Genomic DNA, 25,559 nt, shown 5'->3' on the forward strand with positions numbered 1-25,559 from the left:
CCCTTCATCATATAGCTCAGATGATGGGCCTGACAACAGAGTAAAGAGTGGTAATACTTGGAACCTATGGCCTAGAACTATTTCTGCTATGCGGTCTGGGTGCCTGGAGTCTAGTGTCCCTGCACCCACAGTGCCAAGAAGTTGAAAAGAAATATTGCATGGCCTTCCTAGGGCTTGGCCCAGAAGCCCTGGATGGCATAAGAGAGTCTTCCAGTGCTGCTTATCAAAAATGACCCCCTCTTTATCCCACAAAGCTGAAGTATTTGCACAAGGGAAATTCTGTTTCATAAAGGCTGAGGGCCTTTTCCTAACATTTGCTGATGAAAACCATTATAAATGGACTGTTAAACAAATCCATTTCAGCTTTACTTGGTATAAATATTAGGATTATTGTGAATAATGTACAGCAAATTTCTTGATTGCCACATTAGCTTACAGAAAAGTGTGGTTCAATGATGGTTGATCACAGCTCTTGTGTTATATCTTGTGTTATATTATTTGTTCAATATCTAGCTGCTCTGTGGGCGGAGGGGAGGGGAGATCCAGAAATGGAAACTGCCACATTTGTTGACAGGTACTACTTTAATAAAGACTTTAATAAAAGATTGGAGAATCTCAAGAATATGATAGGCAAACCTAGATTCTAATCCCCCCTCCTTCAGGAACTCAAGGGGAACTCTGAACATGTCACTTTTCCTCTTTCTCACTGCCCCATCTACAAAGACAGAATGATCTATATCATGATGGTAAACACAGTACCTGATTTCTAAAGCATAGAGGGAACTTTTTTCAGCCCAAGGGCCAATTCTAATTTCAGAGAAGCTGTCAAGGGCTGCGTACCAATGGCGAGCAGGGGTGTACTGAGTCTGAGCTGTACAAATCAGGGCCTGGGTCTCTAGCCTCAGAAAGTATTAGGCCTTGCCTGGCACATAGAAGCACAGCTCTAGGGTTACCTGTTGCTTAGCTCAATAGGTGTTGTTTTCCAAAGGCCCTGGGAAAGATGGCCAAAGGACTAAAAACATAGCTGTGTTTGGCCTGAATCCTGTCTTACCAGGCCAGTTAATGAGCTAATGCTTGGTGTTATGATTAGCTAAATGAGAATCCTGACTGAAGGCCTCAGATGTTATGATTTGTAGCTGGCTAACAAGGACGGGAAGCTTCATGTCCCATAGAATACAATGAGGGAAAGCTGCATAGAGTGTTCATTTGGGTTTGCTAACAATGTAAACATGTAGTTGCATACTGCTTAGGCCCTGCCCTTGTGCGACAGCCACCCCCTTCTTCTTGAGTAATCTATAAAGGCTAGCCATTTTCCCTTGGAGGCAGAGGTAGTTGCTGCCACTGTACTCAGAAAAACAAATGTTTCCATCCCGCCTCACTGCCTTGCCATAAACACATCAAAAGATGCCTCAGCGTCTGGTGGCAAAGACCAAGTGACCCCACTCCATTAGTGGGTAACTGTCAAAGTGTAATCTCTGTGTTGTATAGGCTTGCTAAAGTGCCTCCCTAACCCTGTAAGTTCACACATGTAACCTTTTTGTTTACTTAACTTGGCCAGCCTGTTCAAGGTAACTTTAGTTTAGAAGGCCTGTCAAAGGCATCTAATTAGAATGAAATGTAACTTTTCTTTATGGTGCTGTGATGTGAATCCAATCACTTTCCTATCCATATCAAAGTATCCAATCACCTTCCTGTGTATTGAATTCTCTCCTCTTTTGTGTATTCTATATAACCCTAAGGAAATTAACATGGGGTGTTCCTTCTTAGGCACCCATGGATCCATGCATTCAATTGTAAATAAACCTATTTGCCCTAGCGAGAAACTGATCATTTGAGCCTTAATGGCAGATCGGTGTGACACCACTGTTCTGACACCAAACACCCTTGAGGAGCTTCACTGACCATCAGTTCCAGCACGTTCACACTGAGCTTTGTAAGTGCTTTGCTTGCTAATTCCTTTGAGATGCCAGCTTTTTGAGGAAATTTTCTTGTCTTTTCAATAAAGCCTCCTTTTAAGTAAACTTTGGACATAGCTTAACAAGTTCTTGAGGCCACTCAAACCTGTAGCCCAAGTTCAGACCAGAACAAGGGGTCAAAGGCGAAGAGGAAGAAACTGCACAAAAGCCAGGAAACCCCTGCAAGTGGTTGGTAGCTGGAAGAAAAGGGTGTGGCCATCTGCAAAAACTCAGAGGATCTAATTGGGATTGCAGGAGGGCTGGATGTTCCCCAGCCATGTTCCAAAGGGATGCACTAGTGTTCAGGGATCCTAGAAAGGGACACCCTTTAGTCAGCAAGTCTTCCCGCAGATTCACATATGCAGGTGTTGGTTGTGGCATTCTGCATCAGAGCAGAGATACTGTGTTTTTATTTTCTTTACTCACACATTCCAGAACTCAGCCCTGGCTTTTGAACAGGGTCAAAACTGAGCCCTCGTAAGTTTAGGAACAAAATTAGTCCTAAATAAGTGAAATAAAAAGGTGTGACATTTCCTGATCTAGCAGACCATACTTCTAAACAAAAATCCAAGAATTCAGCTTTAGGCATGCATGCCAAATCCCCATGTCCCAGTAATTATTTCAGGCTAAACTGAAAATGAATCTAACTTAATGAGTAACAAAATCAGGACTTATTTGGAAAGGAATCTGGGTTGAAGAAATCCTCAGGTAACAGTTCTGGAAACCGAATCTGCCTATCTCTTTCAATAACAACGCCCATCACTGTATGACTGATGGCTAAACACAAAGCACATTAATAAACTGACCTCCACTCTCGAAGTTGCAGCTGTGGCCTTGGGTAGCACTGAAGCAAAGCTTGTGCCTTTTCCCTTCTTGATCAGTGAAATAAATGAATCAAATAAGAACTAGGGAAAGTAAATACAATTCAGATCAGTACCAACAAAAGAACTATATATTAACATTATAAAGAGACCAGGGTAGGGTTAAGGTACATAGGGGTATAGGGACATTAAAGGCCAAATCTGCTCTTCACAATGGATCTCCACTGCTATTAATTCTCCCAGCCTTCCCCAGCCTGGCTTCTACCAGGTAAATTGAACTGCAATCCCCATCATTCCCAGGCTGCTTGGGCCATGCTGGGGATGATGGGGCTATGGTCTACTGCAGCCACAGGGCATCAGATAGGAAAAGCTGAGTTATGCCCTGCTGTTTCCAACTGCCACCTATTTTCCATGTTGCAGAAAGCCACTGAGTTTATCCCAGGAAACAAAGAGTAAAGTTACAATGCCACATCCTGCAGTATTATCTTCTTCTGCACTGTGCAGCCACTGGCCAAAAAGCAGTTTTGAACTTCCAGTCTTTGAAGAAGCTTCTGGTCAGGACAAGCATTGCAATACTCTTGAAGGCAGCAGTAACCTGGCTGTGTGACATGATGTTCTTGCACAGAGGCAGCTTCTTTGTCCCCAAAGGGGTTTGGGGTTGGGTTCCCCCTTGTACCAAGGGTACCCTGTGTGCCTTAAGCCCTTGTACCCTGAAGAGACTGTTGGATCAAAGTGAATATTGCCAATATTCTGAAGGCATAATTTAAGCCCATCACATCTCCACCTGTATCATGGCCTCCTGTCATATTCCACTACATATAAAGCCTTGCCCCAGCTCATCTTTCCTAACCTCTTCCCAAATTCTTGGCACAAAAGCACCAGGTCAGGAAAATAGTGGAGTTTGCACATAAATATGGATATTGAAGCAGTTTGCATAAATTCTATTACTGCTATCATAAGCAAAGGATTTGCAGGGCTTTAGTGCAATGAACTACCATGATTACTCCTGCTGGAATTTGCCTATTTGCTACAATTAGAACTCTCTCTAATTAGGTTGTGAGGCTAATTAATCTAATTAACAATTAACCTAATTAATAGTGGCATTCATTGTTTTGTATCCCAAGCAACCCAAATGCCAGAGTGCATAAGAAGCTTAAAGCACATATCTAATCCAATCTTCATGAAAACCTGAACACAGGTCAGTCTGCTGATTTTCAGCAAATGCTGATAACAATGGTTTTTGTATATTTCCATTCAAATGGGATTTTACCTGTGTATCCCAATGGAAAGACTAGCCCAATACAGGCATTGGCCTGCAGCTTGAGTAGGACTAAAGCATGGAGGGGGTGTAGCTGTGCATGTAAGCCCCCTTCCCCAAATCCCCACATGCGCAACTATGTTACTTTGGTCTGTGATTATAAGCAGAGCTGTGGGCTCATCCAGCAAACCACAGTCACAAACCCTCTTCAAATCTTTCCACCAAACCCATCGAGATCTCTTAACACACCTGGGTGTGTTACTCAATATACTCCTGTAGGGATTGTCATGAGATGCCAGTTGAGCGTGCAGTTTGCATATGTGCCCACATTCCTCCGTGTTTCAGCTGTATTCATGCCGCAGGCATAATCTAATGCTGGGATTTTGTTGGGTCTACTTGCATAAGCCTACTGCTGGGATTTTATTGGGGGACCTAGATTTGAATATGAGCCTGCCTAAGACTCAGATAAATAAGCTTAAATAAACCACTCTAGCATAGCAAATCCAGCTTCCTAGTTTATTAAATGGGAGTAGTAAGGGCCTATGCCACAGACCTAGTACGAAGAGAAATGTAATGAGAAAGGCTGCCGCCCATCACAAATCCTATGAAATTTCCCCCTGCTGTGCTTCCCAGTCATGTGTTTGCTGCATTGTGGGGAAGAACAATGAAGGCAGGTAACTGCAGGGGAAAGTGGTAGGGGAACACCTTGTCCTACACCTGAGGTGCTTCCCCTGCAAACAGCTCGTCCACACCCTGCACAATGCTGTCCTCAGTAATGACAAGGATCCCCAGAACCAAGCCAACCGCCTGTCAATGCTGCCAACTATCATTAGTATTATACTACATTTATACCCCATCTTTTTCTCCCTTGAGAGGAACCCAAGGCAGCTTACATAGCTCCATTTTACCCTTGCAGCAACAACCCTGTGAGGTAGGTTAGGCTGAGAAGGAATGCCTGGCCCAAAGTTACCTAGTGAGCTTCACGGATGAGTGGGACTAGATCCCAGCTGTCCCAGGTCCCCAGTCCAACATTCTAACCATCATATCACTCTGTATTTTATGTATAAACTGTACATAAATATTCAGCTTTCCTTCCTTTTATAGCAGGTATCTTTGAAAGACTGGGTCTGTGTAACTAGCTAAAAAAGGGCCATAGAGAGTTGTTTGACTCTTTGGAGGATCTTGGTTGTTTAGCTTGGCATGCAAATTACTTGCTATTGGTAAACTCAGTCCTACATTTAGTTAACCCAAAAAATAACTAAAATGCTTTATTTTCCAGGTCTTATTTTCATTTATTTCTCATGAATGATGAGTACTATATTATGGGTGAGCATACTTTCTTTTTTCATTGTTTTACATTCCGGTGCTGTTTAGTCACACTCCCCCAACTACTCAACAATATACTGCTGTAGGGATTGTCATGAGATGTCATGGATCAGGAATTAACTTTTGTTTTCAAATAAGAGAGCAAGAATTGTCCATGAGAATCCATTTACCAGTACAGCTTCAATCATGCAAAAGTATTCAAAATGTATTTGAAAGATAGTGGACATTATTTTAAAGACAAACATAGCTGCCTGTCAGTAATATAGAGCATTTTCATTTATATAAAGCACATGTTCCATTTCTGAGGGCCCGATCCTGCCTCTATGAATGGTACTATTGGTTTAATATGAAACAACCCAAAGCATAACAAGAACCAAGGCCTAAGTCTACCTTTTCCAATTTGCATTCCTGGATGTTGCTGGACTACAAATCCTTTCAAGCCCAGTCAGCATGGCCAATGGCCAGGGTTGGTAAGAGCTGTAGTTCAACAAAATCTGGTTAGGAAAGGCTGCATTAAGTAAATAACTTGATGCAAACTTTTGCCTTCTCCCTGCCCATGATTTTCCTTGAAGTATATTGGAACCAGTACGCTGAACTAGTTGGGCTCTAGATGTGATCCAGAATGCCTGTACTTATGATTCTCGCTAAAGACTGGCAGTGCCAAACTGACTAGTAAGGGCTCTGTTGCAGATGGCCTGCTATAAGAGTCCCTACCTTGCTAGTTGTAGGTGCTATATTTTCTTGCCAATACTTGTAGTTCACTAACATTTGCATTCTGCCCTTCCTACAGGAAGCTCAGTGCAACCATTTATTGGCCAGTGTTGGACCCGCTTAGTTGCAGAAACAGAGCACCTGAGTCAGATTTGAGACATTCTCAAGCCAGTCTTCCCCACCAGGAAGCATACTTAGCACTGCTCCCTTGAGATTTTTTTACTATTTCATAATGTAGGTGTTGATCTTACAGCAGTATCCCTCTCTGCACATAAGCACTATGATGTGTGACAACCTTGCCCTGGCACTGGTCTTGGATGATGCCATCACACTGCTACAGCACAGAGAATATGCATGAGTCCCAGGGACTTAACACTGAGCAAGGCTGAACTCACAGAAAACTGCCATGTCTGGTTCCAAACAGGAAACTTATTAGCCAGAACATGGTAAATGAGGTTCTGCTTTTTGGGCAAAGTTACATTCAGAGTTGCATACATGAAAGTCTTTTAACAAGTCCTAAAGCACATACATACAAGAATTTTGTTTCCGTTTCCAAATTCTTCAGAAATACTCCTTTTGATACTGCAAATGCAAACATGTATGTTCTTGGCAAATGTTCACAAATTCCCTAACATGTGGTCACATCTGAAAAATGCCATTTTTAAAAGGCACACTTTAAAGATTCACATTTTTACCCTTTAGCCAATTGATGGAAAGTGCATACTTTTGAAACAAACTAAACCAAATAGACCAAGCTCTGCGATGGTTTGGATGATTGCAGTGAGCGTAGGCATCCTGGGTTCTCTCACCATTTTACATGTGGGTTGGTGGTGGTAGTTTTCAGACCCAGCCCTTTATACTACGATTCTGCACATATGCATTCCATTGGATTTGTTACTGCATGTTGGTGTAGAGGAGGTTCTTTGGTTTTTATTGTTCTTACTTTACTTGCTTTGGAACTCCTTTCAGAAAATGATACAGAAAGGGCTCAAACACTCAGCTCATTAGCTCACTAATTTCACAGTACCTCAGTGTCTGTGGGCCCTGGATTGGCTTCTGGGTAGAACTGTGCAGTGAAAATTGGCTTGTTCTCATGCATAATACCCTGCAAGGTTAAATGAAGAAGGAAGAGGTTACATGCATTATGGAGAGAAGAGAGTTATCAAAATCCATCAAGAAGTCAGGGTTAAAGGGCTGGTATAATTTAGGGACAGAGTTGAAATTTAGTGCATTTGAGGTCCTCAAACACTATTTTGCCCACACTCTTCTGAGAAAGGCCCAGTGTTTGAGTAATCCAGCCTTTCTCAGCCTGTTTCCCTCCAGATGTCTTGCACTGAAACTCCCATCATGCCCAGCCAACATCGACATCCCTCCCAGCCCACCATCTAACAGTCTACTGTCTTTAGGCAGTATCCTAAGCTGCCCATGTGCCACCAGGCCCTACCACTAGCAAAGTTGTTGTTGTTAGTCGCGAAGTCGTGTCCGACCCATCACGACCCCATGGACAACATTCCTCAAGGCCTTCCTGTCCTCCACCATCCCCCGGAGTCCACTCAAGCTCACACCAACTGCTTCAGTGACTCCATCTAGCCACCTCATCCTCTGCCATCCCCTTCTCCTTTTGCCATCTATTGTTCCCAGCATTAGGCTCTTCTCCAGGGAGTCCTTCCTTCTCATTAGGTGGCCAAAGTATTTGAGTTTCATCTTCAGGATCTGGCCTTCTAAAGAGCAGTCAGGGCTGACCTCCTCTAGGACTGACCAGTTTGATCGCCTTGCTGTCCAAGGGACTCGTAGGAGTCTTCTCCAGCACCACAATTCAAAGGCCTTAATTCTTCGGCGCTCAGCCTTTCTTATGGTCCAACTTTCACAGCTGTACATTGCAACTGGGAAAACCATAGCCTTGACTATATGCACTTTTGTTGGCAGGGTAATGTCTCTGCAAAGTAGGACTTCCTAAAGCAACTGAAAACAAGCTAAACCATTCTTTTACCAAATAGAAGTCAATGAAAGTAGTAGAAAATGGGCTCACTCCTGGGATTGCTCAATGAAGCATTCACTTCCTGTTTGTGCTACCACAATGTCCCACTGTTGGCAAAACGCTAATTGCAGAAACACACCAGCAGCACTGGATACTGGTCCTTTCCAATATACGCATCAACACATTTCCTTTACTTTTGTTCTCTGCCTTATAAGGGAAGTCTGAGTTCTAACTGTTGCTAGAAACAGATCTGAATAATGTTTGGCTTTGAATTTATAAACTCAAAGGAAGAGCAGCCATTTCTTCTTTGTCCTAATGCTGCAATTTCTGTTTCTACCAGGCACGATCTTGCCTTATAACATCTGCAAAGCACCTCCTTCAGTGCATGTCAAGACTGTTATTAAGCACAGACTGAGGGTCCCAGCATGCTGAGAACCACCCCACCCCCAGCAAACCTCTAGGCTGAAAAAGAAGATGCAGACCTCACTAAGCTTTGGTGTATATTTTGGGCACTGTCCCTGTATAGAGAAAGTCCACTAAATTTTCCAGTAAAAATCAGAAGACTGGAAGTGGAGGTGGTGGGGGACATATGAAGTCATAGGGCTGACATTCTAGCCAAGGCAGACACAGGTATGCTCATCGGTGCACCTGAGCAGAGTATGGCCCACTTCCCTGTCTCATTTGCAGGCACCCACAGAGAGGAAGTTTTACCTCGTTTGTTTGATCGTTGGCATTCACAAAAAGAGGCTTCCAGCCAGGAGGGAGGGAGCAGCTTTCAATTGCATAGCCATGATTCTGAGCAGTAATGAAAGCTTGTCCATTTATCATATTCACAACTGGTTGGTTCTGTCCTCTAAAGAGAGATAGGCCAACAGGGAAAGGAAGAGAAGAGGTGGTTTGGGGAGGGAATTGGGGCAGGGAAGGAGTCCACAATTAATAACACACAGGAGAAAACAAAAGGAATAGACAGTACTGTTAATTGCAATTCTGCAAGGGGGTAACAAGAAGTTTAAGGTTAAAATAAATTTGCCCCTTGAAATCTTGGGGGGGGAATATATCTCATTTCATTTCATTTCATTTCATTTCATTTCATTTCATTTCATTTCATTAAGATCTCATCATAATTTAAGTTCAGCAAAGTGCAGGCCATTTCTACTAGACTGCCATCACTGTGACAGCTGGAGCATCATGCTTTTCACCTGGCAAAATGTTGCAAGTGAATATAATGCAATGGTATAATGCCAAGAAAAAATACGGGATGGGCAAAGATTTGTGCTTCTGTGATATTGGTAGTTACTCCACTAGGGCCTTTTTCAACTGCTAAGGAATCACAATTCTGTAATAAAGATGTTATCCCCCAGTAATGCTGAGGCTGTTCTGAACATGAAACAACAGCAAGAGAAGAACCTGCAGAAGGGAAGCTACTGAAGTTGTTGAGGACCTTTGTGAATGGGTCTTCTTTTGAGTGAAACATTAGAAAAGAATCTTGGCCATGAAAGCAGTTATTGCTGGATTGTATTGCAAAATTCAGTGCAGTGTGAAGCCACTGCTTTAATTCTACACAGCAATAATATTCAGTGGTGCCTATCCTCATAGCTAAGATCTTTCTCTAATGGAGCTTAGCAAAGGTCCCCTGCAACTTTAAGTAGTAGCTTTTCTCTGTGGCCTTTGTCCTTATTGTTGCTTCTTGGTCAGAGCAGCAGCAGCATAGTCTCATTACTGCTTCTTAATTAGTTCCTAATCATGGAGGAGGGGTTTAATTACTGATTTCCCTTCTCTAGTTTAATCCAAGGTTATATGAGGAAAAACCTGCTAATGCAATAGGACTTTCTCCCCCCCCCCCCCCCCCTGCAGCCTTCTGTGCCACCAAAAATTGGCTCCATGGGATTTCCAGTACTCTAGTGCAGATTTTTAGAGTGTGAAGAGCTTTCAGGAGGGGAAATTGAACTCTCCTGGCTTCCCTGAAAGATCTGCTTTCATCAGTGGAGTGACACCATTGAATGTAACCGTCTATTGTTTCTTTCTATTTCTTTAATTGCAACCTCCCCACACACACACACACTGTACTTCTATGAAAGAAAGGAAAGGGCATGGTAACTCTGAAAAGGCTTGATATTTCTTTGCTTGTACGGGCTGGTACTCTAGTTGTGGTTTAAGTAAAAATGTCAACACAATTCAGGCTTGAAAGCATAGCAAACCCAGAAGACAACGCACTGCAGCAATTTAACAATTACATTGTCAGGATTTTTTGAAAAAGAGGGTGAGTGAAGGATGACAGTTCAAGAGTAAATGGAAGCAACTCATCCTGGGAAGAATAAATGAACAACTGCAGAGGACAAGGTATATTTCTTCATTGCAGGGACAAAGGTTATACGTTTCTGACTTCAATCAGACAGAACTACATATGCAAACAATGTAATTTTTTAAAAAATCTTGCCCCATTTTTTTTTGTTCCTACTTAGCTGTTTGTTTAATGTATGCTTGCACAAATACACCTTACATATTTCTGAAATTGCATTCACTTAAAATTTTGAATATGGATCTTTTGGAATTGGGTAGTCTAAATTTTGAAAACTGAAATGTTCTGATTACCCAATTCTAAAAGGTCCACATTAATTCATGGGGGATTAGGTGGGGTTTACTTCCGAGTTTTAAATCTTTGGGGGGTCACTGTGAAGGGGATGGCAAAAGGTATACTGGAAGAAAACCATAAGAGACAAGTGTGGGGAAGGCAGCAAAACAGGAACATAAAACAATACTATAAAACAATAAACAGATAATAAAAGTCATCAGCAGATCAAGTCAAGATGTTGCCCTAAATTGCTAGAAGTACTTTTTGAGAGCCAGTGTGGTTAGACTGGGGACCTGGGAGATCCAGGTTCTAGTTTCTATTCATCCATGAAGCTCACGGGGAGACTTTGGGCTGGTCACTCACTCACTCACAGCCTAGCCTACTCCAATAGGTTCATGTTGTGAGGATAAATGGAATGGAGGAGGATTACATAAACTGCCTTGGGTTCCTTGCAAAAAGAAAAAAAGGTGGGGTATAAATGCATTGTAATCATAGCAACATGTAGTATGCAGGACAGTGACCCTCTTCCTTCTTTGTTCCCTGTCCTGCACAAGTACTCACTGATTTTTAATGAATATATAGGAACATAGAGAGACAAAAGGGGCCTCCCAGGCCATCTAGTCTGACCTCTGGCTCCAGCCGGCTCCGCTCACGACCTGCCCGCCATGTGCATGTCTAGCCTATCCTTGAACACCCTCACCGATGGGGCCTCAACCACCTCCTGGGGAAGCCCATTCCACACCCTCGGGGTCCTAACCATCAGGAAGTGCATCCTGGCATCCACCTTGAACCTTGGTTCCCTGAGCTTTGCTCCATTTATATATTTAAATATATAAATATATGGCATTTATATATTTTCACTTTCTCTCCTAAAGTAGTTCTGCCCCTAGCAATGATTGATGGAATCTGATTTAGGTCAAATTCCCCCAATCTGGTATCCTCCAGAAATTTTGGACTACAATTCTCAGCATTTTTTTAACCATAAGACATGTTGTCCAAGGCTGATGGGAGCTGAAGTCCAAAAATCTGGAGGGTACCAGGTTAAGGAAGGATGATTTATGGTTACCCTCTACCTCCTTGCCCAACAGCCTGAAAGGACTGAGTATGAAGGGCAGGCAAGATGAAAGAGAGGAAGGCTATTCCCCTCCCTCTGCAGCAGCTATGGATGTGTGCAGTCATGTCAATGGGCATACTTTGCTTTCTGCTAATATGCCACATGTTGGCCACTTCCAACTCAAATGAACTGGTGTGGGGTACAGTGAGGAACCATCCTGCTTCTTGGTTCCCACATATGCTGTGGCCATCAGTGCAGGTCTGTTCAAGTGGCAGTGACACTGTACCTGTTTGCCATGGGCATTTTGTAGGATGAAGCCCCAGCTGCTAGCCCAGTGATCAGATTCCCCATACTGATTCCAAACAAAGGCTCCTGGCGCTCCTCCTCTAAAACCTGGGGAAGAAAAAGTTTTCTATCAGTAATGCCTAAGAATCCAGTTCTACACAAATTAGTCTTCACCTACAGAGATAAAAATGCAATCTTAGTTTTTATTATTAAAAAAAGCAAAACAATGACCTATGGAATGCACTCCCTTAAAACCTGCAACTGACCCCCACTGTCTTGGCCTTTAGAAAGTGTGCAAAGATTCATTTTTCCAATTCAGCTTTTTAAAATGTGTAGTTTATTAATGTTTTACCAGTTTAAATGTTCCTGGTTTTACAGTTGTATTGTCTTAAGCTGTTGTACACTGTCTTGATGGCTTTAAGTAAATAAGGTGCATAATGCTAATAAATATATAAATCAGTGTTTTGGAATGATTTTAAATATACCAGTTTCCTTCCTGACAGTCACTTGTAAATATGCAATAGCTCCAGGGCAAGGAGAATTCCCACCAATGCAACATTTTTTCCCAAGCAGATTTCAAACAGGAAATCTACACTTGATGGGCTTCATGGTTTCACGCCCTCTCATGCTGAAGGCACAAGAACAGAACAAGCAATCCTAATTTAAAATAGCCTGGTTTTTCCACCAAAGTGTAATGTCTGACCACTGAGATTTAAGCAATGTGCACATTGCCAAGTTATGGCTGAACACAGTGCCATATAGGAAATGGAGGACAGCAACACTGAGAGAAAGGCTCTCTACCTTCCTGACGTTCTCAATTAGCTTGTGTGCCTGGGCTGGATCACCAGGACCGCCAGAAATGAGAAGCCCATCATAGTCCATCCTGGTGAAATCATGATTCCAAGGAACCAGATGCACCTCAGCACCTCTCTGAAATAGAAGCAAAAGGACCATTAGGTAACAAAACCTTATCTGCATGGTACTGGATAAAGCAGCCTCATGCGGCACATCACTGCAGCCTTTCCCAGCCTGGTGCCCCCCATGTGTGTTGAACAGCTCCCACCATTCCTCTGTAGCATGGAGGGCACCAGGCTGCAGAAGGACCTGAATGTGACTTAAGCAGTGCAAATCCCTGCTCTGCTGTGATGTCCCTTGGCTAGCCACAAAGCCTAGCATACGAGTGCAAAAAATGAAACACACACTGCCCATGTTTAGTGGCACCACCCAAACTCCAGCTGGCCTGCATCATCTGCAAAAACTCCTTTTAAGAAGTGAACAAGCAGGAAGTCCAACTCAGTTGGTCATGCTCTGTACAAAATTATAAAACTGGTGCCATAGAGGAGAAAAGCAGTTTAAAAAAAGATTTACCCTGACAAGCAAACGAAGAGCATTGTACTTTAATCCACAATCCACAGCGACAATTTTGATTGGATTTCCTTTGCCATATACTTTGACTTCCTGTTGATAAGAAAGGCAAAGAAAGTGTTGCAGGCACCTTGTTGATGACATTCAAAGAGACACAGCTGTGCATGGATGGGAAAAGCACACACCTTAACTCAGGCAGCTGTCAGGTTGCCTGCCTCACCTGAATGAGGTCACACCCACTGGCACCCAAGGCAAGGCCCAAGCTATGATGCATCTCTGCAGCTCCCTGAGGGAAAGGTCTTTCCACACAATTCCATGAGGGGAGCTGCCCCAGGGGGAAGAGGGGGATTGGGCATGTAGTTCTGTTCCCTGGTCTGCTAAACACCCCCGATTTCAAACTGTATGGAAAATGAGCAGAACCTCTGAATCACAAGCCTAATCCTGACCATGGACCTTCCCTACCCAGCTTGCAGAGATTTTGACTGACTATGTAAGTCACATGCCAGGGATTCTCCAGCGGGATTGGAAAGGGCTGGAACATTGTCAATCACAGTTCAGAGATATCAAGGCCATTCTTCCTGCTACTCCCATCCCTCATCCCTGGTAACCTTGTGGTACATGGGCACAGGGCAGGGAGGCCAATTTCCCAGTGATCTCTGATCCATGGCCAGCAATAGCAAATTCTCCTTAATGTGATCCTCGCCTTCCAGACTGGGACAGGGAACACCATGCTAAGTGTTTTGCATGCTAAATGCTTTGACTAGTTTTCAGCAACTTTTTGCAAAATTGCCCTTATATGCTTGATGGTCCCCCTTTCTGCACCACAATACTGCAGACCAAATGACCATCATCAGTGTGGAGTGTTAGAGGATGCTTGTATGCTAAAACATCACACACCTTTGCTCCTTCTACTGGATAAGCAAGAATATGCCCCAGCAACAAGTAACTCAGCATTCCTGTTCCTCATCAAATCCACTGAACCTGAGACAGTTGCTGCTTTAAATGAATACTTCCCCAGAGTCCATGTCTGATCTACTGCTGAGCAAACTATTTTTATTCTTTTAATAATCCCCTTTTAATCAGGCTCTTTTGGCATGCAGATATTTCACAGCTGGAAGGCTTCATGATAAGATGATAATCTCCTAACTGAATCATTTCACAGGTGAACTACCACCATTCCGGAAGAAAACAGAAGCTCCTCGGAGGAAATACTGATCTGAAGGGCATGGCGATGCTATTAAAACCTTGGTCATTCCTGCCACCTAAATACAGAGCCTGATCCACAGCTCTGCTGCATCACGGAGCACCAGAGGGTACCAAAAGGACACCTTACAACCTCCTCAAGCCCACCAAGCCTTGGACAAGCCTTAAGGCTGCATGGCCAGCTACTCCACCCCAGACTAGTCATGCTGCTACTGCTAAGAGGCTTCAATTATTCCCTGTGGAGAACCACAGACTTCTAGCTCTGCCTAGCCATGGCAGGGGATCGGGGAAAGACACGCATTGATGCAAAAGGGGCAAGTGCTGAATTATATGCAGAAATTCAAGATTTCAAAGAATTGTTGTAATATTTGTAGAAATGCAGCATATTCACCGTGGTATAGCCAGGAGTCTGTGTGACTGCTCATTTAGCATGCTGTCCAAGTGCTAACTGCTGATGTGTGAGCTCAGCGTTTCCTTCTAATGGTTTCTTAGGACATGCACATGGCAGGCAGGTCGTGAGTGGAGCCGGCTGGAGCCGGGGGTCAGACTAGATGGTCCGGGAGACCCCTTCTGACTCACGCTGTTGCTATGTTTCTCACCTTCAAACCAAATTTGGGCAGGACAGGACAAGTGCCATCCAATCGCCACAATTGCTCTCAACTAGGTATGCTGTCTGAACCCGGTAAAGGGGAGGGGGTGGTTTACACAGTACCACAAAATCCTAGAACAAGCTGTGGGATCTGGGGAAGTTTGTATGCCCACTGCTCTCCCAGGTTCTGATGACATAACAAGCTTTGTGCATTGAGAGTAATTGTGGCAATTTGGCAGTAAGTAACCAATTTTTCCCTTGTATAAAGACACAGTGGGGAGAGCCAATAACCCAGTCATACTATAACTGACTTTTATTCAGAAACTGCTGTATATCATAGAATGCTAGAACAGTGGACCTAGGCGGGGCTAAGAAGGCCATCAGGTCCAACCCCTGCTGTTGCAGAACACCAGTTTATACCATCCCACTCATATCTAATCTGATCTGATCAATCAATAAATATTGTCTATGTATTTACATGATAGGACAACAACTCAACAGGGGAAAATAGGTCAAAAATTTAGGGAAAATGGCATGTTATTCCAGTCACATCAAATGGTGCAGGTAACAGGAGGTCAGACTTAATATCATCTGTTGCAAGGGCACCATAGGCACCACCTGTGGATGCCCTCAAAGCTACCTGGATCAGTTAGCCCACCATTTTTTACTGCAAATGTGACCATCATGTGGGCAGAGGAACAGGCTTACATTTTCCCCAGGCTTCAAGACTATTGAAAATACTGTTACAAGCACTGTAAACAGAGGCACTAGCCAGGAAACATTTGCTGCATGCCCTACAACAAATGAGCAACAATCATTCAGTCCATGGCCAAAGACAACACCACATAAAGTCATCATCATGAGGGAGAAACGTTTCAGAAGAAAAGAAGGTGCTATTGTGTTGCTATAAAGACCAAACAAGATCTGATGGACATAGTCATGTTTGTTTATTGTAGTATCTTATTAACTCTCTTATTAAGAAGGGGAGATGTGTGTTTGCTGTCCTCAACAGCATAGGGATTTTTTAAAACCCATCCCTCCCAACCTACAATCAATAGGAAAATGCCTAAGTGTTACTTCATCTTGTTTCAGATAAAAACAGTTGTTTGTTAGGACATATATTATCATGTCCTATAATTACCACCATTGAAGAGCTTAGTTAATTGTCAGCTTTGTTTGTGATGTTGCTTTATAAGCCTATAAAATAAAGTTATAAAGATAATGAGATCACAGGAGTTCTGTTAATCTTTTTATATCTCATTTATGTATGCTATTTTAAGCATTTTTATAGCAATCCCTTCTTGCTATTGGCATAGATAATCAACAGCACACACTCCTGCTGCTTATGTATTCTATAAAATGGTTAAAACTGAAACATAACTTTAAAACTCAAGGATTCTGCAAAACATCCTCTTTTTATTCCATAGGGACAAAGTGCTTTATCCAAAAACCAATGGAAAATCAATTTAATCAGTATGAGATTAGAATCAAGCTAAAGCACTGAAAAGTATGCAACTCACACCTTAAGTATGTTTACTCAAGTTCCAGTGAACTGAATGGAGCTTACTCACTGTCAAATGAGCTTAGAACTGGGTAGCGCAAGGTTAACCTTCTCTTTCCCCTGATAAAATAACCCTGCCAACTGCTGCAATGAGCCTCTCCAAGAAGACTCCCAGTAGTGCCAGCAGAAGCCTCCCACCTATACCTCTTTTGTGTGCAAAATTAATTGGGCGTAAATTAAATGAAGAGGATGATTTGGGATGATCTGAGAATGGGATACATGTTAAAGCATTTAGGATGATTTTGATGGGAAATAATTGATTCATCTTCACCAAAACTTAAAATATAGTCTACTGATTATTTCTAAATTTCTACCTATACATGTAATTTAGCATATTAGCATATAATTAGTATATTAGGTTTTAACTCTTCTACAAAATGTTGACATACCTAATTATTCTCAGAGGGGTCTTATGGATCCATGCCCTGAATCTTTTAACCTTTTAACCTAGTAAGGCCACTGTCTTTTGCTAGGTTACACAGGGATCCAAGCTGTTGCCACTGACATCACAAACCTTCCAGGGAAGATGAAGAACTCTCCAGACTGAGGAATGTCTAAGAGTACCGTGAGTCCCACTTGCATTTCAAAATTACCAAGGAGGCTTTGTTAGGCCAGGGGTTTCTACCCCTTTCTCCAAGCCTAAGTCACTACTAGTACTGTGTGAGTGCTTATGGGATACACATCATCTGTCTAGGGGGCTCCTTTAATTACCATCACTAGCTGATCATGAGGCTGTGGTGAACATATATAACCCTCCCCTTCCTCAGACAAGCCTGCTTCTTAACATAAGAATATGAGCAAAACTGATAGGGAGGTAAAAATACAACAGATTGTTTTGACTCAGCCCTATGGGATTCTACATTGTGAATTCTGTGCTGTCCCCAACTGTATCAAACACAAGTCAAGCCTGCATTTAAAGGTCAATTTTTAAAACAGGCCATGTTTTTTTTATTTTTTTTAAAGAGAGGCAAGTTTCTGCAAAATATGGACCTCTGTTCTGCAATCTGCTTGAATTATGAGTTGCATTTTATATTTAGCAAAAACGTAAAATGAACTTTTTGCCTTTTGGTACTGTCCATGGGGTTTCCATGGCAAGGGTACTGGAGTGGTTTGCCATTTCCTTCTCCGTTGGATCACGTTTTGTCAGAGCCCTCTGCTATGGCCTGTCCATCCGCATGGCATAGCTCATAGCGTCATTGAGCTACACAAGCCCCTTCGCCATGACAAGGCAGAACATTGTACAAGAGGTAGCAACTAAAACCATCCCAAAGAAAAAGAAATGCAAGAAAGCAAAATAGCTGTCTGAGGAAGCTTTACAAATAGCTGAGGAAAGAAGGGAAGCAAAAGGCAAGGGAGAAAGAAAAAGATACACCCAATTAAATGCAGAATTCCAGAGAATAGCTAGAAGAGATAAGAATGCCTTCTTAAATGAACAGTGCAAAGAAATAGAAGAAAACAACAGAATAGGAGGACCAGAGATCTCTTCAAGAAAATTGGAGATATGAAGGGAACATTTCATGCAAAGATGGGCATGATAAAGAACCAAAATGGCAGGGACCTAACAGAGGCAGAAGAGATTAAGAAGACGTGGCAAGATTACTCAGAAGAACTATACAAGAAAGAGCTTAACGTCCCTGATAACCATGATGGGGTGGTCACTGACCTCGAGCCAGACATCCTGGAATGTGAAGTCAAATGGGCCTTAGGAACTCTGAGCGATAACAAAGCTAGTGCAGGAGACAGTATTCCAGCCAAGCTATTCAAAATCCTAAATACAATGCAGTTAAAGTGCTACACTCAATATGCCAACAAATTTGGAAAACTCAGCAGGGGCCACAGGATTGGAAAAGGTCAGTTTACATTCCAATTCCAAAGAAAGGCAATGCCAAGGAATGTTCAAACTTCCACACCATTGTACTCATTTCATATGCTAGCAAAGTTATGCTCAAAATCCTACACTGATTGGTTCAAAATTGAGAAAGGAGTTTGGTAAGGATGTATACTGTCGCCCTGCCTATTTAACTTATATGCAGAGCACATCATGAGAAAGGTGGGGCTAGATGAATCAAAAGGTGGAATTAAGATTGCCGGGAGAAATATTACTAACCTCAGATTTGCAGGTGATACCACTCTAATGGCAGAAAGTAAAGAGGAACTAAAGGGCCTCTTGCTGCGGGTAAAGAAGGAGAGCACAAAAGCTGGCTTGAAATTCAACATTAAGAAAACTAAGATTATGGCATCCGGTCCTATCACTTCCTGGCAAATAGATGGGGAAGAAATGGAGGTAGTGACAGATTTTATTTTCCTGGGCTCCAAGATCACTGCCGACAGGGACTGCAGCCAAGAAATTAAAAGATGCTAGCTTCTTGGAAGGAAAGCTATGGGAAATCTAGACAGCATACTAAAAAGCAAAGACATCACCCTGCCAACAAAAGGGTGTATAGTCAAGGCTATGGTTTTCCCAGTTGCAATGTATGGCTGTGAAAGTTGGACCATAAGGAAGGCTGAGCACTGAAGGACTGAGGCCTTTGAATTGTGGTGCTGGAGGAGACTCCTGCAAGTCCCTTGGACTGCAAGGAGATCAAACCAGTTAGTCCTAGAGGAGATCAACTCTGACTGCTCTTTAGAAGTCCAGATCCTGAAGATGAAACTCAAATACTTTGGCCACCTAATGAGAAGGAAGGACTCACTGAGAAGACCCTAATGCTGGGAACAATTGACTGCAAAAGAAGGGGACAGCAGAGGATGAGGTGGCTAGATGGAGTCCCTGAAGCAGTTGGTGTGAGCTTAAGTGGCCTCCGGGGGATGGTGGAGGATAGGAAGGCCTGGAGGAATGTTGTCCATGGGGTCGCAATGGGTCAGACGCAACTTTGCAAGTAACAACTACAACAACAAAATGAACTTGCAGAAAATTCAGGGTGACCAAATAAAAAATAGAACTCCCTTCTACATGCCTAGTTATAAAAGTGTTACAAGTCTGTCCAATGGGAAGCATTTTCCAGAGTCCCACGTCCCTGTATGTTATCTAGTACACACGTATTTGCAATAAAACATTTTGACCAGTGGTTGAGAGTTCCTCCATCACAAAATATTTTTTGGCATCCTACAGAATCTCTCCCAATAGTAGGTGGCCTTAGCACATATCTTTGATAGGTATCATTTTGTTATCATGAGATAGATCAATAAATGTGTAGGACAACAGATGGTACCCCTGTATTTCTAGAAGGTTTGACTTTAAAATTGTATCTTGACCTTGGTTGAAACTTCAGCAATCAAGTTTTTCTTGTTTGGATCCAAAAATTCAACAGGCTGACCTTCAAATTCAATCTTTCCTAGAACAGTTCCCTGGTGAAATAAAAAATTAAACCAGTGAGTTCAGACAAGAAGGAACAGTGCACCAGGAGTAGCAATGGGCAAAATGTCTTAGGAAACAAAACTGCTGTCTCCTGCTTCCATTTTTTTAAAAAGATAATTAAGTCAACTGAAATAGGAAATAATAGATGTATCCTGTGACAGTTGTAAAATCATCCTGAACTGCTCCCAATCTAAAAATTGCAGTGTGTCCTTTTAATGTGGTACTGTTACTAAACCAACTGTGGCTAAAGTAGCAATAAGTCAGTGTAAATGGACAGGCCAAATTCTTACTAGATTCTGCTTTTAAGATGAATCTTGGCAATTTTCATCCTCCTGCTCCAAGAATTTACCATATTTAAGCCCAACTCTGTACTGCCCACACTGGCTATTTATCTTCATGTCCTGTGTGTTCCCATAATATGCATACTGTACATTTCTGAGCCCTCCTCTCATATCTTTGCATGATTCATAATGTAAAAGTGTTCAAGTCTACGGTTGGGTAATACCGGACAAATCAGTGCACCTCCTATTGTAATAGGTCATATGGTTGTTACAGGGCCAGATGTGATACAAATTGGAAAGCATTCTGCACATTGAGTTAAGGTTCAGATAAACATAGTCCAAATGGTTCAACATGAGTTTGCCATTCTGGCTTGAAGGGCAAGCATTGGTCCACAGTTTGCCAATTACGCACATCACATCACATCACATCACATCACATCACACTGTGGCTAGTGCTATATCTGACTAAGAGACAAGCTGAGAAAAATGTTTAGCTTTCTCAAGGACTAGAGAGAGGCTAGACCATCTCAGTTAGATATTATCCTGAATAGCTTATCATAATAACAATAAAAGCTTCACACTGATTACACCCTCAGATGGCTTAGGCAAAATTGCCAAGCAGTTTTTAATAAAACATGTAGTCCAATACCTTTCTGCCATTGTTTCTATCATGCCTGAAATTCGTGGCAAAATATATAGTACATACTATAGGCAGTATTCAGTGCTGCTCATGCACCACAGGGACCCATTGCTAGCACAATGGGACCTTGTGCTGGTCAAAATGCTCACTTCCAGAAGAGAACTGATCTCCCCTGAAACGTTCTGAAATACGTGTTTTGCCTCACTGCTAAGAAACACCAGCAGTAGGTGTCACTAGTGCAACACAAACACTGAAGGTCCAGCAACAGCATGAGATCCTGCCCTGTTATAAGCAGAACTCCCCAGTCTACTTCTACTTGCCTTGTGCTATATAAACTGTTACTTGACTTCTTGCCGTCCTGAGCATATTGCTCACATTTTTAGTTTGTTGCTTTCCTAAAATTTGATCTGGGTAGTGTCAAAATGGCTTCTGTTGTCTAGGAATGGCTAGTAATTTTGAGGAGCTAAGCAGAAAGTTGACTGTTGCTTAAACCTTATTACTCTGCGGGCTAAACTGTTGCTTAAATAACAGAAGTGTATTTGTTCTGTGTGCGACGCATATCGCTCCCTTTAGTAACACGGATCAAGAAGTTATCAATCATCCCCCGATTCTGCATAATAGAGACAAGCTGTAGTTCAGTGCCACAACACATGCATTACATATAAATGGCCCGAGAGTTCTTCCCTGGCATCTGCAGCTAGGGCTGTGAAAGACCTTGGAAAGACGCTCCTTGGTAGTGAATAGACAATATAGAGCTAGATGGAGCAATGCTCTGACTTGATGTGAAGTAGTTTCCTACATCATCTGGTCTTGTGTCTTCTCAAAGAAGCCATTCATTTCCTGAAAAAATACTAACAAGCAGAGCAATTGTATTCTACAAAGCAAAATGTGTGTGTCATATTGCTTTGGATTTAAAAATGCCAGTTTCCTTTAAAAAAAAAAAAAAACTCATACAAGAACCATTTTGGATTGCAACATTAAAAGCCTTAGGTGTGCACTGTTCATGTTCAGGAATAGATTTCTCACTTTTCCATTCATGCAGTGAAATGATCTTTACACTTAACCTCCATCTGATAATGCAGAATCAAACATCCATTCTAATATACCACACAAGAATAATGACTAAAGATCAAGCGAGCCAAATCAAGCAATATGAGGGAGACCCAGGATTTACTTCCTGGCATATATTTTTACTGAATGTAGTTCTACAAAGAGGGTACTTCCAGCTGATTCAGAGCACTGAATAAAGGGAATGTTTAATATTTTCTTTTCATACTTTTCCTGCCTTTTTCCCTGGATAAGGCAATTTTGATCAATCCGTGATCCATTTGTGTCATTATCTTTGTGTGCTGCACTAGAATGGGGGCAAATACTAGCTTGAAGAGGAAACATGTGAAGAGAAAGGAAAATAGCATTTTCCTTTCTCTTCTTCCCCTTTTTTCATTTTGTTCTTCTGCTTAACAACCAGCAAAACAACTTTGGCTGAACCCAGAAACTTTACACTTGTGATTTTCTGGAGGGTTGGCCCTCAGAAAGGCTTTTTTATGGCAGCCTTACATGGATATCTTTTTAAAATGGGCCACCATGGCTGCTTGTGCTTTTTGTCTACCTTGTCTCGAATGATTTTAGCGAGCAGCCTGGTATCAATACCATAAAGAGCTGGGACCTGAAAAACACAATACAGGAAGGTTAATACTTACTGGTGGAAAACCATGGCAATTTCATCCAAATATTGAAACCAGCTCATTTTGTGAAAGACCTTACTGAGCATGAATGCTACTAACAAAATTAAAATTTTTATTCCCTCATAAAAAGTACAAAATTTCCAGACAGTTAAAAAAAATCCCTTGGAGCAAATGCAGCATCAATACCAATGTGACTTACACCAATTCCCACACCAAAAAGTAGCCTTATTCACTCCATTCCATTAATTTGCCTTCTCCAAAATTTCTTCATTCGTTTGTTTTTGTTTTAAACTGTCAGGGGTCTACAGTAACTGCAGCACTAAATGCTCTGAAAAAGAGTGGTGAAATGAAAGGGGCTAATATCTACCTTTTCTGGAGTGACTGGAGACCCAAAAAACTCATGAAAATGTAAAGAGTGCTGAAAACTGTCAATTTATTACTGGACATTGAGAGGATTACATTGGTAAAGGAGAGATCTTGTTGCTCTCTTTTCTTGGTTCACCTTCATTTTTGCCTTTTTCTGGTGATTTTCAATTGACAACTAAGCAACTGTGGGCAAATTAGCCTATACACAATCTTGCCTTGCCAATTTCCATCCATGTTACCAACTGTAATGCATTCCCCTTGGCAGCTGAAACATACCATGACACTGACAAGGCAAAGCTACATATATTTCTGAGAACTGTAAGTACCTCCTTAAAAAACTGACAATTTTTTAAAAATACAGTGGTACCTTGGCTCATGAACTTAATCTGTTCCAGGACTCTGGTCATGACCCAAATTGGTCGTGAGCCCAGTCAAATTTTCCCATAAGGTTCAATGTAAATAAGGTTAATTTGTTCTGTAACCACTTTTTTTAATCAGAAAAATGTGAAGCAAAGTGACAAATAAGAACAAAGATCGCAGCCATCTCCCCCCCCACACCCTGAGCACAAGTGCAGCCATCTCCTTGCCCCCCCCCGCAGCATGACCACAATCGCACCCATCATCCCCGCACGCTGGGGAGTGGGGGAGAGGTGGGCGTGATCTTGGGCGCATGGTGGGGAGACAGGTGCGAACGGGGGGTGCTGGGGGAGGGAGAGACAGGAGCGATCTCAGCCATCTCCCCACCCCCGCCCCCAGCACGATCGCGGCCATCTCCTCACTCAGAGGGGGTGGGGAGATGGCCGCGATTGTGCTGAGGGCAGGGAGGGGGGGGAGATGGCCAAAATTGCACCTGTCTTTCCTGCAGGAGCACACCCATGATCACGCACATCTTCCCTGCATGAATGCAACTGCAATTGTGGCCATCTCCCCACTCGGGGGTGGGGGAGATGGCTGCGATCTTGAACGCCACCCAATGTGGAGTTCGCAACATGAAATTTTTTTCATGAAATTTTTGTTCGTGACTCGAATTGGTAGTGAACCAAGGTGTTTGTGAGCTGCGGTACCACTGTATAGATATTTGCATACCTATCTGGGAGCAAAACTCAAGGTGGTAAACCAGTGACAGTCATTCCAAAGTGCACCTGGAGCATCAATGGAAGGTTTGTTACTGGCAGCAGCACAAGCAAGATAGCAAAGAATGACACGGGGTTTCTATTGTTCTTGCCAAGCAGCTCACTAGCTGCTCCCCTGAAGCCCATGAATGGAATCTGATGGATGTAAATGACATGCAATCCACTGTGGGTTGAGCAAGTCCTAGAACAAGCCATGGATTATCAATAGCTTGTTGCAGGAAATAGCCTGGGTTCAGGTGACATTACAGCTACCTCCACCAATGATTGGTTGCTGTGTCACACAAACCTGGCACTATGTGATAATTTTGCCATGCCATTGCTACATTGTGATTTTTGTTTGTTTGCTTATTTGTTTGTTTTAGATGTAGGGATTGGACCTACTTCTCCCAAAATACAGTATTCCAAGGTGGTTACCTCAAAATCTGAATCTGAACTGGGAGAAGAGGAGGGGTTGAAATTCTTAGCTGAAATGGCAAGGCCAGCAAGCTTCAAGGTAAGTCAAGAGGCCAGTGAGAACCAGACCACCAGTTCAGAGGAAGATGCATTAGAACAGGGCTTAACAAATCCCATCATTTTACACCAGGTCAAGAGAGCTGGCCAACTGAGTAATATCTCACGTTCCTGCCATCTGCCTCACAAGTACTGGTGCTAACTCCATTTGGTGGGGAAAGGAAGAAGTGGATTGTTTGGAATCATCTTCTTAGCCTGAGTGGTACTCTATCTAATTAGCTGGCTCATTAACTTTAACACATCAACCTAAGAACTGGGCTGTAGATTTATGCAGACCTGTTTAGATTTTAGCCAAACATCAATCCCAGTGGTCTACAAGACAGTAAACAAAAGAGCTACATGACCAGTGTTATAATTTAGATTTTTAATGTATTACTATCATACCCCTTTTTAAAGTTCCTGTGAACTGTAATACTCTGGGGACTAAGTCTCTTAGTAATACTCTAAGTCATACCTACATCACCAAGTAACACTGAATTTATATCACGTTGGGAACTTTCATAGCTTTTCCCAAAGAAACCTGAGAATTGTGGTCCGGCAAGGTGCTGAGAGTTCTCCATTAAGAGGTATCGTCATGCTTTGTCCCCTACTAAACTACAATTTGCAAGACTTCCTGAAAGAAAGGAACCACTGCCCTCACAGACAATTCTTTTCAAAACTACCATTTGCAGACATGAGGAAGGACCAGGAAAAGAAGCTTCAAAAATTGAGCCAGTTTAAAATACAATCTGGCATTCTAAATGCAATAAAATGAATTTTAGATTGTGGAAACTGAGAGAGAAACACTGCTTTTGTGTAAACCACCTGGAGAACTTTGGCTGTGGAGTGGTATAAAATATAATAATAATAATAATAATAATAATAATAATAATAATAATAATAATAATATCCTGGCAAGGATCTGATGAAAC

At 42.3% G+C, this 25,559-nt stretch overlaps 1 protein-coding gene across 1 annotated transcript in view; it reads right to left on the minus strand.

Annotated features, from left to right (window-relative positions):
- The window catches only part of CPS1 (carbamoyl-phosphate synthase 1), a 173,081-nt gene that overhangs the window by 119,761 nt on the left and 27,761 nt on the right, over positions 1-25,559 (minus strand). The window contains exons 5-12 of the mRNA XM_044431870.1: positions 22,564-22,620; positions 19,931-20,023; positions 13,329-13,418; positions 12,762-12,890; positions 11,962-12,068; positions 8,761-8,902; positions 7,099-7,176; positions 2,762-2,860 (exon numbers count right to left, since the gene is read on the minus strand). Coding sequence (XP_044287805.1) covers positions 2,762-2,860; positions 7,099-7,176; positions 8,761-8,902; positions 11,962-12,068; positions 12,762-12,890; positions 13,329-13,418; positions 19,931-20,023; positions 22,564-22,620 — 795 coding nt within the window. The remainder of the gene's footprint in view (positions 1-2,761; positions 2,861-7,098; positions 7,177-8,760; positions 8,903-11,961; positions 12,069-12,761; positions 12,891-13,328; positions 13,419-19,930; positions 20,024-22,563; positions 22,621-25,559) is intronic.

The sequence above is a fragment of the Varanus komodoensis genome, unplaced genomic scaffold (assembly GCF_004798865.1).
Source record: "Varanus komodoensis strain SLA01 unplaced genomic scaffold, ASM479886v1 scaffold23, whole genome shotgun sequence".
Classification (NCBI taxonomy): Eukaryota; Metazoa; Chordata; class Lepidosauria; order Squamata; family Varanidae; genus Varanus; species Varanus komodoensis.